Source organism: Lutra lutra, chromosome 4 (assembly GCF_902655055.1).
Source record: "Lutra lutra chromosome 4, mLutLut1.2, whole genome shotgun sequence".
Classification (NCBI taxonomy): domain Eukaryota; kingdom Metazoa; phylum Chordata; class Mammalia; order Carnivora; family Mustelidae; genus Lutra; species Lutra lutra.
The window spans coordinates 122,281,045-122,296,454 of record NC_062281.1 but is presented as its reverse complement, the minus strand read 5'-3'; the positions used below and the strand labels follow the sequence as shown (position 1 = coordinate 122,296,454).

Below are 15,410 nucleotides of genomic sequence, written 5' to 3'. Positions count from 1 at the left end.
TAAGATGAAAACATTTTACTTGAATCTCCATTATATTTGTCATTCATTTTGAATGTATATTTTCTGTTTTAGAAGACTTAGAAAAGTTTTATTTTTAACGCAGTGAATGAAGAACCTAGGTATTTTTGACATTCCTCATCTGGTGAGTTATATAAGTCTACCTTAAGACAGAGGTGAACATCAGACTACTGCAGTAGCTTTTGCTTGTGCAGTGAAGTCAGGGCTGGATAAGCAGATTCAGAGATATCTGACTAGAGGTCACAGTGAATGCCATCTAGGTGGATAAGATCAGTCCATTCATTTCACAAATATTCATTGAACATCTTATATATGTACCAGGCTTTTTATTAGGGTCTAGATTTACAAAGATAATATATGCTTATTGCTGTAACAGAACTCCTAGGCTTAATAATCACTGATTTTCTGTTCTTTGCCAAGCACCATTCTAGACCCTAGTAATTACTGATCGAAACTCTGAAGTCCATATACTGAGGAACCTTATATCCTAATGAGGGAAAATAAATAGTAAACAAGTTAAGAAAAAAAAAAACTACAAGTACAGTGAAGGTAGTAAATAGAGTAATAAGGGAGTGGGAACTACTTTAGAGTAATTAGGGAGTCTCTTGAGGAGACTACATTTGACTTGAGACCTGATGAGTGAAAAGTTGCCAGACTTGTAAAGACCCAGTGAGAGTATTCCCAGCAAGAGGGGACAACATATACAACCCCTGAGGTAGGAGGGAACCTGATATGTTTTAAGAAAAAAATTGTAAAATAGAAGATCAAGGTAAAGTGAAGTAGATGTAGGTATGTGCCGAATCACTAGGATCTTTTTAAGTTAGGAATTGAGAGACAGTTGAAGGGCTTTTATTAGGGGAGTTGACATCATTTGATTTATCTGTAGTAAATGATCTGATAGAAGTAAGTACCATGTACTATAGAAACTGATAAAAGACTTATTGACACATAGTGGGAAGGAGTTTGTAAAGGAAACAAAGGTCTAACAACCAACTCTTAAGCAGTATCCCAAGAAAGGTTTGCCTGCCAAAGAGAAGTCAAAAACTTTTGAGTTCAATCAAATCATACCTTAGATAAACATTATAAAAGCTTATCCAGTGAATAATTGCAGGAATTTTGAGGTGATGAAAATCCTATTACATATCAAACAATTGAAAAATGGGCTTTTCAAAAAGTCTATTAAAGAAGAAATTTAGCAAAGATTTTATAACTGCCTTTCAAGTTAAAGGAGGAACATATGAGGAAAAAGTTAGGGTAGGGATAGCATGAGATTTTAATTTGTGTGTATTTATTCTAATTGATTAGTAGTGACTTCCTGGAGCTCACCGTTAAGATTTACTGGATGGGTCTTGGTTTTCAGAGATTATACTGATCAAGTAGCAATGTTTGCCACATTCTTGGAGAAGTGGCAAGTAGCACTCTGTTGTACATGTTCCATCCTTGGACTGACTATATACTTTGTGGCTGTGGAGGACAAAGCAAAAGTCAATGGATGGCAGATTTTATTTCAGTACAAAGGGTAATTGTTAAAAAACGAAACGAGCTACTATAGAAAATAGTAAGTTCTCTCTCAATAAAGTTGAATGAGCAACTTGTAAAAGATTTTAAAGGAATTCTTATATGAGAAAAAGTTAAACTTAGAAGATTTTTTTTCAACTCTGATATTTCTCTTCAGGGTAGAAGAAGCCAGCATTGTTATGTGCTGTAAACTAGCTGTTTAAATAGTTGGACCAATATAATTCAGTCAGGCTCACTAGAGAGGGAAGTAATAGTTGGGGTTGTTAATATACACAGATACAGTTTTCATGTCTTGTTATATTTGTGGCTTCTTTCTAAACCGTGTGAACACGTATAGATATTTATGACCATAAAATGTTTCTTTCAGTTCCCATTAATTTTTAATGTATCAGATTTGCTATAACATTGGCTTCGAACCCAGGCAAATTGAGCTCATTGTCCATCTAGTACTAACTACCTTTTGAAAATAGACAAGTTACATAACCTTACAACTGGGCATTTGTTTCATCATCTCTAAAATGGGATTAAAATATATGGTCAGCCCTTGAACAACACAGTTTTAAAGTGTGCAGGTCCACTTAATACATGGATATTGTACAATAAAGTACTAGAGATGTATTTTCTCTTATGATTTTCTTAATACTTGGTTTTCTTTAGCTTTATTGTAAGGATATAGTATATAACATACAAAATATATATCAGTTGACTATTTGTGATATCTGTAAGGTTTCAAGTCAACAGTAGATTATTAGTAAAGTATTAGGGAGTCAGAAGTCATACGCAGGTTGGTACCCTTAACCTTTGCGTTGTTCAGGGGTCAACTTGTAATCTTTGCAAGACTGTTAGACTTGATCTTAGCCAAAAGGCCGAGAAGCGATTTTTTGCAAGACTGTTAGAAAAACTGAGGTAGTGTATAGAAAATCCCTTTCATTGCCTGGCACATTTTAGCCACTCAGTAGCATTAATTCTTTCTTTAGCCCTAGGCTTTGATTTGTGGGTGGCTATGAATTTAAGTATAATAGAAGAGCATGATAGGTTATGGGGAATTAATTGGTTGAATGTCATTTTCTTTCACTTCGGAGCCTGTTTAAAGTAATTACAGGAGTTTTGGTGAGTGGTATGATCAAAATGAAGTTCAAAGAGGAACACCTAGGTGGTTCGGTTGGTTAAGCATCCAACTCCTGATTTCAGCTCAGGTCATGATCTCAGGTTTGTGGGATGGAGCCCCGCATACCATCAGGCTTCACCCTCAGTGGGGTGTCTGCTTGAGATTCCCTCTCTCCCGCTCCTCCCCCTCGCTTATGGGTGTGCATGTGCTCTCTTTCTCTCTCTCAAACAAATAAATGGATCTTTAAAAAAAATGAAACTCAGAGGATTATTGTTGGAGGGAAAACAGCTGGTTAAAAGCTTTCTCTTGTAGCCAGGTTATTGTCTTACAAAGTTTTATATTTAAAATAGAACTTAAAAGTAATACATACATACATATAAAATGCAATAAGAAAGAACTCAAAAGTGAGTTATCATCATCTTATAGTTAAGCTGAGCCCCAGAGTAGTTAAATATTAATAAATGTCAGAGTTGGTACTAGACCTCAGTGTTGTTCAAAATGAATATTCTTTCCTCTATGGTAGTTTGAATGAGATAGATAACAGTTACATAGAAGAAGAAATAACAGAAAGATAATGAAATCTGAAAGAGAAAATAATTTAAAATTACCTAGACTACAAGCTTAGAAAACTACAAAGACTGTTAACTGTTGATTGGTTTTTCTTTACTTGCAGTGGTGATCTTCACCTAAAATTGTTTTTTTTCCATGACTTCAGATAGTCTTCCCACTTTGGAGTAGTCCTCCCTTTCAGAGTTTGAAAACAGTGCATGACTAAGTAAAGCTGTTCATCCCTGAGGCCAGCTAGACTTTCTAGGTTCCTGGTAGGCATGGTCCTTGTCCCTAATTTGATTAGAAACTTCTCTTTTGGCAGAGACTACATTCCTTATTGTGATAACCACTTGTGTTTACATATTACATTTCACTTTTTCATGTGCCTTTTACCCTTTTACTTTATCCCTTATATTTATAGAATATTTATTTATGGAAAATGTTTATTGAAGTATTTATAGAAAATGTTATTTTAAACTGTCTGACGTGTTCATGCCTAGCATTTTGCCTCAAATGTCAAGTTTCTTTTGTACGGGATTCTGGAACTTAGTTATTTATACCGTTTCTATCCTTTTCAAGATATAAAGATTCATAGGACTTTTTGGAGTTAGGAGATACTCTGGAAATAATCTAGATCTAGAATAATTTAAGAAAGCCCAAATTGTGTTCCTGGTAGGTCAGGGCTCCGTAGAATTGTCTTAGGAGAGAACACAGAGACTCTTTGTTTGTTTTGATATTCTGGGTAAGATATTTGGAATTTGCCACTTAAGAAAAACAAGCTTTGGGGCACCTGGGTGGCTCAGTGGGTTAAGCCTCTGCCTTCTGCTTAGGTCATGATCTCAGGGTCCTGGGATTGAGCCCTGCATCAGGCTCTCTACTCAGCAGGGAGCCTGCTTCCTCCCCTCTCCCCGCCTCTGCCTACTTGTGGTCTCTGTCTGTCATATAAATAAATGAAATCTTTAAAAAAAAAAAAAGGAAAAACAAGCTTTGAAAATTGCTGGTGTAATTTAATGTAGCTCCCTCACTTCACAAATTAATAAGGAAATTATGGCCTAAGGATTGTAAGTAACTAGCCTAATGTATAATCAAGAATTCTTTTTTTTTTTTAATTTTTACTGTAGTATAGTTGACACAGTATTATATTATTTTCAAATGTACAATGTAGTGATTCAGCAAATCTGCATATTATTGTTCTGCTCACCACAAATGTAGCTACTTTGCCACTACACAAAGCTGTTATAATACCATTGATTATATTCCTTATGCTTTTATCCTCTTTCCCTGCGACTTACTTCATAACTGTAAGCCTGTATCTGCCACTCCGTCACCCCTTTTGCCCATTGCCTCAGTCCACCCCCATCCCTCTGGCAACATCCATTTGTTCTCTGTATTTATGGGTGTGTTTCCACTTTTCATAAATAATCCAGGATTCTTTTATTTTTAAAATTTGTTTTTTGTCAAGTAATATCTATGCCCAGTGTGGGACTCAAACTGACAAGCCCAAGATCAAGAGTCACTCCACCAACTGAGCCAACAAGTCACCCCAATAATCCAGGATTCTTAATGAAGTTCCTGTGTTCTTTCTATTCTTATCAGGTTACCCTTTTTATATTTTCTTTAAAAATTTGGTCCTTTTTAATGTTTACTGTAAACACATTAGTAGCTATGTAATACCTCATTTTCCCTGAATTCCCTCAGTCCTAGGGGAACAAGCCATAGAATAGGAATACAAAGACATTTTAATTTCTTCTGTGTATGAACTGTCTGACTCTGACCATACTATTCAATCTGAGATGCTATTTTTTAACTTAACGTGAAACTGCAGGGGCCCTGAATGGCTCAGTAGTGCATGCATCTCTTAATCTCAGGGTCATGAGTTCAAGCCCCATGTTGGGTGTAGAGCCTACTTAATTAAAAAAAGAAGAAGAAATGAAACTACGAAAATATTTACCCTTCTTACCTTTCTGCTGCTTCCAGAGTCTATCAAATGACACATTATATTCTCTGAGGCTATGAATCTGGAGACAATGAACTATGTATATAATCATCTACCTTTTTTTTCCCCCATCCCTATCATCTCTTGATGACCAGTCTCCAGTATTCCTTAAGGACTTTGGTTCTTCACTTCAGCATCATTATGGGAGATTAAAGGGAAAAAAGAACAAAACTATATATGTAAATAACTTACTTAACATTGTATTATTTCAAAGTTCTTTGAGCATCTTAGCCACAGTGTACCTTTACTCCTTGTCATTTTAGCAATGAATGGTTCTGAAATCTTAAATTTGATATGCCAGACTTAACAAATCTTTTACTTTTCTAAAGGAGATAGTTACATAAAGCACCAAGATTAATGGTTATATAGTAAGTGACAGCTCATGTTATTATTGTTATTCATCTGGCTCTCTTCTTTATTACCTCAGAACTTGATATTTGATCAACTATTTCCATTTCCTTGATTCTTCAGGAAAGGACTGAAGAAGGGCCGTCAGTCCCTTCCAAATTACATTTTCTTTTCCCTATACCCTTAAACTAGTGTTACCCCAAACCATGTCCTTATTGACATGGTTCCACATAAAACATTCTTCAACATTATCTTTATATCAACACCTGTTATGGAAACTCCCAACAGCCAGTCATTTCTACCGTCTGTCTTTTCTGCTCTAATTTACTGAATACTGCTGAAATATTAATCATACTAATTACTCTAAGTTTTAGTTTCTTACCTCAGCTGGGCTTATAAAAGTTATCCTGCATTTCAGATCTTAATCCCATTACCAGAAGCTTTTCTTCCACCTATCTCTTCAAAATTCTATTCCCTCTCAGACTCCTTTGCTTCTGTTTTATAAATAAGATTAAGATCATTAGGATGCAGCTTCCTCAGATTCCTCCATCACCTGCAAATATTTCTGTATCTTCTTCATTGGTTTTAGAGAAAGAGGTCTCTCTCTGTCCTGTAAGAGCCTCTAAGAATTCAGTTTGTGCTCCAGTTTCCATTCTCTCTCATCTCCCAAACCCTTTTCCTTTAGTTACCCCAGCTATCACCTATATATTTTTTTATCTCCTCTTTTCTTCCCACCTCTGATTCTTCTGCATATGTTAACATTCCTCCCATTTAAAAAAAAAAAATGGGGCGCCTGGGTGGCTCAGTGGGTTGGGCCGCTGCCTTCGGCTCAGGTCATGATCCCAGGTCCTGGGTTTGAGCCCCGCATAGGGCTTTCTGCTCGGCAGGGAGCCTGCTTCCTCCTCTCTCTCTGCCTGCCTCTCTGCTTACTTGTGATTTCTCTCTGTCAATTAAAAAAAAAAAAATTGTTTTGCTTCTTCATAGCTCTGTTGATAGGTCTCTCTTTCATAGTCAAGATCCTTGAAGTTGTAATTTGTGATCACAATCTGTTCTTCCTCTGTCAGTATACATTGCACTGAAACTTGTGCTGTAATAGGTCCTGAATAACACACGTTACATATAGTGTCATTTAATCCTCCCAACAATCTTGCATGTATAATTATTTTCACTGTTTTGGGGACTACTTGAAGTTCCAAAAGTTAAATAACTTTTCTTGCCCTCACAGCTAGAAAGCACTGATTCTGGGAATCACCACAAGCATCTGACACTAAAGCCAAGTCTTACCTGACACCAGTATGTTCATTTTAATAGTGGGCTAACTTGTCTCTTTGTTTCCAATATAGATTTTATTAATCACATATCACAATAGTAATGATAAAAGCTGACACTTACTGAGTACTGACTATGTACTGAGCTTGTCTTAACTCTTAATTTTCATACCACCCTAGTGTTTGATACCATTATTATATATATTTTACAGATGAGCAAACTGAGGCTCAAAAAAGGTAAGTAAGTAACTTGTCCAAGGTCACAAAACTAGTAAGTGGTGTTAAGCTAAGATTTCAACCTATTTGTTGTTCTACAGAAATTAATTGATTATGCAGTACCAGGGAATCTTGATTCTAGAGGCTTTCTTTTTAATTACTATATTGCCTGATCTGACCTGACCTCTACTCCTCTATATTTAAAATCCTTTAGTGGCAGCATATAATTTACAATTAAAGGCCAAATACTTTGCAAGTCTTACGAAGACCTTCATGACTGTCTCTGCCCATCTTCTCATCTTTATTTTCCAGTTTCCCTTCTCAATATTCTAGGCTTTAACTAGATGAAACTATTTCCTATCCCTACGATATACTTTATGCATGCTTAACTTTGTACATTCTTTCCCATGTGACTACTGTGTTCTCTCCTCCTTTAATTTTGTAATTTATATCTGAAAACCCAATTGAGCAATTCTTAACCTTTTCTGATCTTCCTACTACCTTTCCCTTCGGAAAAATTGGTCAGTTCTCCCTTTTGTATCATTGTGCCAGTTGTATATGCCTCTCTGTTGCCAGTATTTATTTACATTTCCATCTCCCTAACAAAACTGAACTGTTTAAGAACAGGACCATACATTGCTTCTCTTTGTATCTCTGTCACAGTACTGAAGATAGGTATTCATTGAGTATTAACAGGATGAATGAAAATAATTTATGTAAAATCTTTAAAAACAGGTTGTTTCAATTTCCTCTTTTTCCCTCATACATCAACATACCCAGGTGACACACTCTTATTCATACAGATTCGTACAAATGGATTTCCAGAATGACATACATTAAAATCTGAGGATGAGGGTCATATACAATTGAAAATATCTTCTTTTTACCTGCTCCCATGCTCCCCCACACAACTGAATCTGACTTGTTTCCCTGTGTCTTACCTGGTATTGTCCTATAGCACCATACTGGCATTTTAGCTTTTTTCTACCTCTGTGATCTTTAAAGTATCACGCAAAGGCCTACATTTAGTGCTGTGAGAAATACAAAACAGCAAGAAATGTTCTTTCCATAAAGTACCCTGTGGTCTGTAGGTTTTAAAAAAGCAGTTTGAGACAAAATAAAGAACTATTTGTGTTTCAGAAACTTAGGGAAGAATTCTACCCAACATGAGCATTCATCAAAAATTTTAAAATACATAAGGATACAACCATCATCAGTAAGCAGCAGTATATAATGGGCTTATTAGTTGTAGAGTATAATATGAATGTTTAAATTATTTTTAAAAAGTAATAGAGGAATTTGAAAACATGAGCAAAGAGTGAGTGTCAAAAAGACTAGGCAACCTTTTTAAAGAACAAAATGAAATACTAGACATCTGAAATGGGCATCAGAAATAATTGGGGGAATGGTGGCAATGAAACATGATTGCCATTGGTAAATTGTTGAAGCTGGGTGGGAAGCAGAATGAAATAAAACTTAACAAAAATCAGAACTACAACATTTGCAATTGAAAGCTAAGTGGATGGGTTAAATAACGGGATTTAACGGTATGGAAGATGAAGCTAAAAAAGTTGCCCTAGGGCAACACAAAGAGACAAAGAAATGAAAAACATGAAAGAAGAGAGGCTGAGAGATACAAAGAATAGGATGAAAATGACTAATACACTAAATGGAGTTCCAGAATGAGGGAGTGCAGAACATGGGACAGTGGTCATGTCTGAAGCAGTAATAACCTAGGATTTTTCAGAAATGATGACAAACATGAATCCTCAGATTTGAGAACACAAGTCCCTAGAAAGATAAATAAAAAGTTATACACATCTAAAAACTCAAGAGAAAGACATAATGGACTGGAGTTATTCAGGAACACCCTTGTGAGGGAGATGGATGTTTAATTTGGTCTTGATGAAAAGCAAATTGGAACTGGTACAAAGGAAAGAGCAGTTTGAAATCTCATATGACAGTATAGGTTTTGGCTGGGAAATAAGATACAGGACTAGACATAGAAACTATGTGTGTAAAGACAGGCAGGAAAGTTTATAATGGGTTTGGGATAATAGGGAGTCTTTGGACCTTTTTATACAATATGAATTGATATAGATAGCAATATCTATATAAAGTGGTATCTAATAAGCTGTATCTATATAAAATTGTTAAAGCACTAGTTTGTATCATAATTGTTTACTTTTCTCTTTCCTTGTGAAGAGAGCAGAGTTACCCACATCTATAGGAGTCAGACTTTTCAAGCAAATATCACAATCTCATATTCTCCATTGTCTCAGTCTCAAACTCTCCTCTTTTCCCATCCTCCCCAAAGATCTAAGGTTTCCCTCTTTTGTCACATTTGGTCCATCTGGAAGATCACCCTTAATGGACTCCTGAACTCAAAAGAGATATGACTGTTTCCTGATGTAGTTGTTTTCTGTTTGCCCTTAGTGGATTTCATTGGCCCCATTCCCTATCCTGTGCTTTGCCCCTGGAGGCTGATAGCAGTGAACTTGAACCACTAGGCTCTGACTTATAATGAGAGACATTATTAGGAAGCAGGAGAGGGAAGTCAAGGTGTTTGTTTCCCTCCTTGCCTATTTTCACAGCGTTGGTTCAACTATGGCTATAGCTCCTATTGGACAGTCCCTTTTCCAAGGTTCTGTTAGTTCTCACTGGATTCTGGTAACTAGTGCCTCTTGCCGTTGAGGCTAGGGGTGGTAACAGATTTCTACTATTGCTAGATGTCAGTTGCTTCCCATACTTGTTGGTTCCTTAATCTTAATCACACCTCCATAAATAGCCAATTTTTAAAATTCAGGCTCTTTGGGGTGCCTGGGTGGCTCAGTCAGTTAAGCGTCTGCCTTTGGCTCAGGTCATGATCCCATTGTCCTGGGATCAAGCCCCACATTGGGCTCTCTGCTTAGTGGGGAGTCTGCTTCTCCCTCTCGCTCTGCCCCTCCCCCTGCTCATGCTCTCTGTCTCTCTGTCAAATAAATAAAGCCTTTTTAAAAATAAATAAAATTTAGACTCTTTGAGTGTGCAGTTTCTTTGCTGCTGGGACCCTAACTGGTATTTCCCAAGCCTATGCTGTCTTCAGAAGCCCACGGAAGGCCATTTAATGGAAGACCAATTAATGTGATATGTGCCATGTTGTATGTTTACAAAGTCTTACCTTTCCTTGGCTCCTGAATTTTCCATGTTTTGCTTTTTGCCCCCTCCCCTTTTTTTCTTTTCAGCAGTGCTTCCTAGCTTTCATTTTCTTGTCTTAGAGGTTCCCTGACTTCCTTGATTCACAGCATCTTCAGTGTTCTAGTTTTTATTTTTATTTTTATTTTTTTTAACAATGTGTGTCCAGGCCAAAAGAAATATCCAGCAACTTCATTTATTAAGAAGTACTTACTAAAAAGCTTCTGTGCAGAGAAGGAAACAGGAACAAAATGAGAAAGCATCCTACAGAATGGGAGAAAGTATTTGTGAATCATATATCAGATAACGGGTTAACATTCAAAATATATAAAAATGTCCTAAACCTCAATACCAAAAAAAATCTGATTAAAAAATGGACAAACTGAATAGACATTTTTATAAAGAAGACATTCACATAGTCAACAGGTAACATGTAAAGGTGCTCAACATCACTAACCATCAAGGAGATGGCCAGTCAAAACCATAATGAGATACAACCTTATACCTGTTAGAACAGCTGTCATCAAGAAGACAAGAGATAACAAGTGTAGACAAGGATGTAGAGAAAAAGAAACCTTTGTGCACTGTTGATGGGAATGTAAATTGGTACAGCCACTATGAAAAATAGTATGAAGTTTCCTCGAAAAATTAAAAATAGAACTACTATATGATTCATTAGTCCCACTCCTGAGTATATATTCAAAAGAAATGAAAACAATATCGAAGAGCTATCTGCACTTCCATGTTCATTGCAGCATTATTCACAATGGCCAAGTTACAGAAACAATGTGTCTGTCAATGGATGAATGGGTAAAGAAGATGAGACGTGAGATCTATATGGAACATTAGTCAACCATGAGAAGGAGGAAATCCTGCTATTTGCAACAACATGGATGACCTTGAGGATATTATACTAAGTGAACTAAGCCAAAGACAAATGCTGCATGGTATCGTTTATATGTGGAATCTTGAAAAAATAAAATAAAAATAAAAAAAGCCAAACATCGGGAATGAGGTAGAGAAGTGGATGCCAGGAATTAGGGGGTGGGGAAAATATAGAGAGGTTGGTAAAAAGAAAAAAAAAGTGCAAATTTTAATTATAAAATGAATAAGGTCTGAGCATCCAGTGTATAACATGGTAACTATAGTTAAAATAACACTGTAAATGAAATTTTTTCATTTAAATTCAATTAGCTAATGTAAATGAAATTTACTGAGTAGAACTTAAATGTTCTCAAATATAAAATATGTGGAATGATGGATGTGTTAATTAACTAGATGGGAAGAATCTTCAGCTATACATACAAAATATCTTGATATACACCTTTTTTTATGACTTTTTATTTATTTGACTAGAGAGAGAGCCAGCAGGGGAGGGAGCACAGCAGGGGGAGTGGGAGAGGGAGAAGCAGATTTCCAGGTGAGCAGGGAGCCTGGTGCAGGGCTCCATCCAAGGACCCTGGGATCACAACCTGAGCTAAAGGCAGACACTTAATGACTGAGCCATCCAGGTGCCCCTTGATAAACACTTTAATGTACACTATTTCACTTAAAAAGTAGTTATTTTAAAAATATTTAGTACTGGGGTGCCTTGGTGGCTCATTGGGTTAAGCCGCATGGGGCTCTCTGCTCAGCAGGGAGCCTGCTCTCCTTCTCTTTCTGCCTGCCTCTCTCGTTACTTGTGATCTCTGTCAAATAAATAAAATCTTTAAAAAAATTAATATTTATGTTTTAAGAAACTAGTACTTTTGAGTGAAACATCTGAGAGGAAAAAATAATTTTCATTTTTATGTAACCAGTTACTTACTAATGGAGTCTGCCTGTTGTATACTATATAATTTCTCAAAGCGTGGAATTAGAATGAATACAGTATCCCTATCTCCTCTTACACATTTATTTTTCATGTGGAAAAATCAGTTTTTGAGATCTAGTTTAGCAAAGATAAGATGTCATCAGAAAGATTGTGGTACATGCTGATGCTCAAACTGAACTTACCGTGAGCTAGTATTTCTTACGGTGTCCCATAGGTGTCACTGTGTTTCTTTTGTAAAGTTAAAATAGCCTCCATTGCCCCAAAAGTTCCTCCCAGTTTGGGAACTTCAGCCTTCTTGATGCTTCACTACCTTTTATGATAGATGTGTGCTGGGTTTTTTTTTTAATTGCAGCACATTTTTTAAGCTGTTCTTTCCTTCCTTCCTCTCCTTATAGGGCTGATTCAACATCTCTTTTTCTGTTTACTTTCAGGCCTTATAGACTTCAGACAAATCATTCAGATGCCTTAGATCTACAACAGAGTTATTTCTTTGATTCTAGGTTCAAACTCATTAAAAAGACCAAATGAAGCACAGGTTGGGACAGTTTGCCAGAACTGCCCAGGAGTAGCTCAGATCATACTGCTCTGCTATTTTGGTGATGATTTGACTCCATCTAGAATTTTGTTGGTCTTAGAGTTTGACATTACCTAGAAAGATGTCCTTGCTTTCTAGAACTGGCCTACTTCATTTGGAAAATTGCCAGCAAATAAGCAGTCACACTTAGAGTTTAAATTCAGTAAACATTAGTGAGCTCTCTTTATGTAAAAGGTATTTTCCTTATTAGGTAATAATAATAATAATAATAATAAATAATAATAATAAATAATAAATAATAAAATAATAATAGAGCTATTCCTGGTTTACCTATCCAAATACACACAGGATGTTAGAGATTGAAGTATGTTTAGAGTTCCATGAAACAGTGTTGTAAGTATCGACATAAAAGATATTAATCTGCTCTAGATAGCAGTCATCCTTCCCCCTTAAATTATAGAGAATCATATTCACAAGGAACAAAGCAAAGTCACAAAAAGTTAAGAGCTTTATACGTAAAACCTCAGTGTAGAATTCCAAGAAAGCTAGCCTTCCATCTCAAAGCTTAGATCTTTCTAACACACTTCAGTTTAAAACATATAACGAAGGGCGCCTGGGTGGCTCAGTGGGTTAAGCCGCTGCCTTCGGCTCAGGTCATGATCTCAGGGTCCTGGGATCGAGCCCTGCATCGGGCTCCTGCTCAGCAGGGAGCCTGCTTCCTCCTCTCTCTCTACCTGCCTCTCTGCCTGCTTGTGATCTCTCTCTGTCAAATAAATAAATAAAATCTTTTAAAAAATAAAAATAAAAATAAAAAAAAATAAAACACATAACGAAGTGAAAGCAGAAAGAGAAATGAGTTAATGTATGTTATCAGTTTGGCTAGAATAAATACAAATGTAGTGATTGGACCTCAAAAAGATATAATCTTAACCATGTGTTAACTGTTAGCAGTGTGAAAGTATAAGAACTTTTAACAAATACTAATTCCATCACCAGCATCTATACCTCTTGCATCTATCAGCCTGATCTATCACAGGTCTTCCTCCCTGCCACCAGGAATAAGAAAGGAGAAAGTACACCTCTCCTAGTCTGAAACCGTGTAGTGTAAATTACCAGTCTCTGGTTCATTTATTCACCTAGTTTGTTTCCCAGAATAACTTCCCAAAATACTTAAACTTTTAACTTGAGTAGATGCCATTTGCCTGATCTTAAAAGAATTACACTTTTTCTTTCATGACAAGCATTCTCTCTCATAGTAATTATATTTCATAGAGAAAGAGGAGGTGGCCCTGGGTTCACATACTGCCATAGATGCCTTTTTCTGGTTAGTTATGAGACCTTCTGGTGCATTGTGTTTTTACTTTGTTTTTAATTTTATGTTGTTTTTTTGTCTTCATTTGCATCAACTCATTGTATAATTTTAAAGTGAAAATGTTTGTTACTATTTATGCCAGAAGTTTATGTAATAAGCATAAGCTCATAAATTGAAAGTTCTTACAGGAAAGAAATAACTTACTACTTTCTTGAGCCTAAGGAGGGGGGGAAATGTTTAGCTCTTCTTGTGAATGGTCTGCAAAATCCTGAGAAACAAAGTAATGGAGAAGTCTGGTGCTTTCTAATTAAAATATATGTAGTTTATAACATATATGTAGAGGTCAGTTTATGGCTTGACCCCCTATTTATAAACTGTGTTCTAACTGATTGTTAAAACCTTAAATATGTTTTTCCACATAAGCATTATTTTTAATGATTACAGAGTATTCTCTTATATGGATATGGTATAATATACTTGTCCCTAGTTTCTGGACATTCAGGCTGTTGCTGCTTTGCTGCCTTATGTGGGAGGGAGAAGGGTTGTAATAAATGAACATCATTTTGTGTAAAACTTAGTCTGAATCTCCCTTCCTACCTGCATCTGCCCTTGTTATCACTAGTCCTATTACCCGGTAGTATTCTTTTGAAGATTAAGTGATCTAATACTTTCAAAGTGCTTAGTACAGTGTGTGGCACACTGTAAGTGCAGAATAAATGCTGTCTGCAGACCTTTCCCTAACTCAGCATTGGGATAAGGTAATAAGACAGTTTGAAATGGGTTCTTTGTGGAGAGCACTGAGGTCTTTCAGTAATAGCACAGTAAGTGATGCCAGGACTGAAGCTGTGACATGGGGAGGAGTTTCTGTGGTCATTCTTCTGTATTGGTTGTTCCAGTTGTGTATTCTTTGTTTTTTAAAAAAAAAAAAAAAAAGGAATATCTTAGCTGGAGACTGGTAGAGTATAAATTTTTTCCTTGTTAAAATATGTAAGTTTGTTAATATATAATAGAGAAACATTACAAAGCACTCTTAATTGTGTGACTTTTGTGTGTGTTATCTTTGTTTATTTGTATTTTATATTTTTTGTGATCTTTTATTCAAGTGTGTGTCCAATGATGTCTTCTCTGTTTTATTTTTTTTTTAATTATCCTAGTCACGTGAACTGGAAATTTCAGTTTATTGGCGTGATTGGAGATCTCTGTGTGCTGTAAAATTTCTGAGGTTAGAAGATTTTTTAGACAACCAACGGCATGGCATGTGTCTCTATTTGGAACCACAGGGTACTTTATTTGCAGAGGTAATAAATGTGTTTTATTAAATGTGTATCACTATCATTGAAATTATGTATGTAGGCAGCATGATGTAAAAATGGAAAGAGTATTAGGCTGAACGGCAGACAATTTAAATTCTTCGCTCAACTCCACTACTGTATAGGTGTATTACCTTGAGACAAATCATTTATCCTCTCTAGGTCTACTTTCTCACCTAGAAAATAAGAAGTTGGGCTTAAAATATATCTAAGGTTCTCTTAAGTTTTCAAAAGTTAGAAGTTTG

At 36.0% G+C, this 15,410-nt stretch overlaps 1 protein-coding gene across 1 annotated transcript in view; it reads left to right on the top strand.

Moving 5' to 3' along the window:
* Positions 1–15,410, top strand: part of PKN2 (protein kinase N2) — a 133,441-nt gene that overhangs the window by 90,778 nt on the left and 27,253 nt on the right. The window contains exon 9 of the mRNA XM_047724775.1: positions 15,010–15,153. Within this exon, the coding sequence (XP_047580731.1) occupies positions 15,010–15,153 (144 nt within the window). The remainder of the gene's footprint in view (positions 1–15,009; positions 15,154–15,410) is intronic.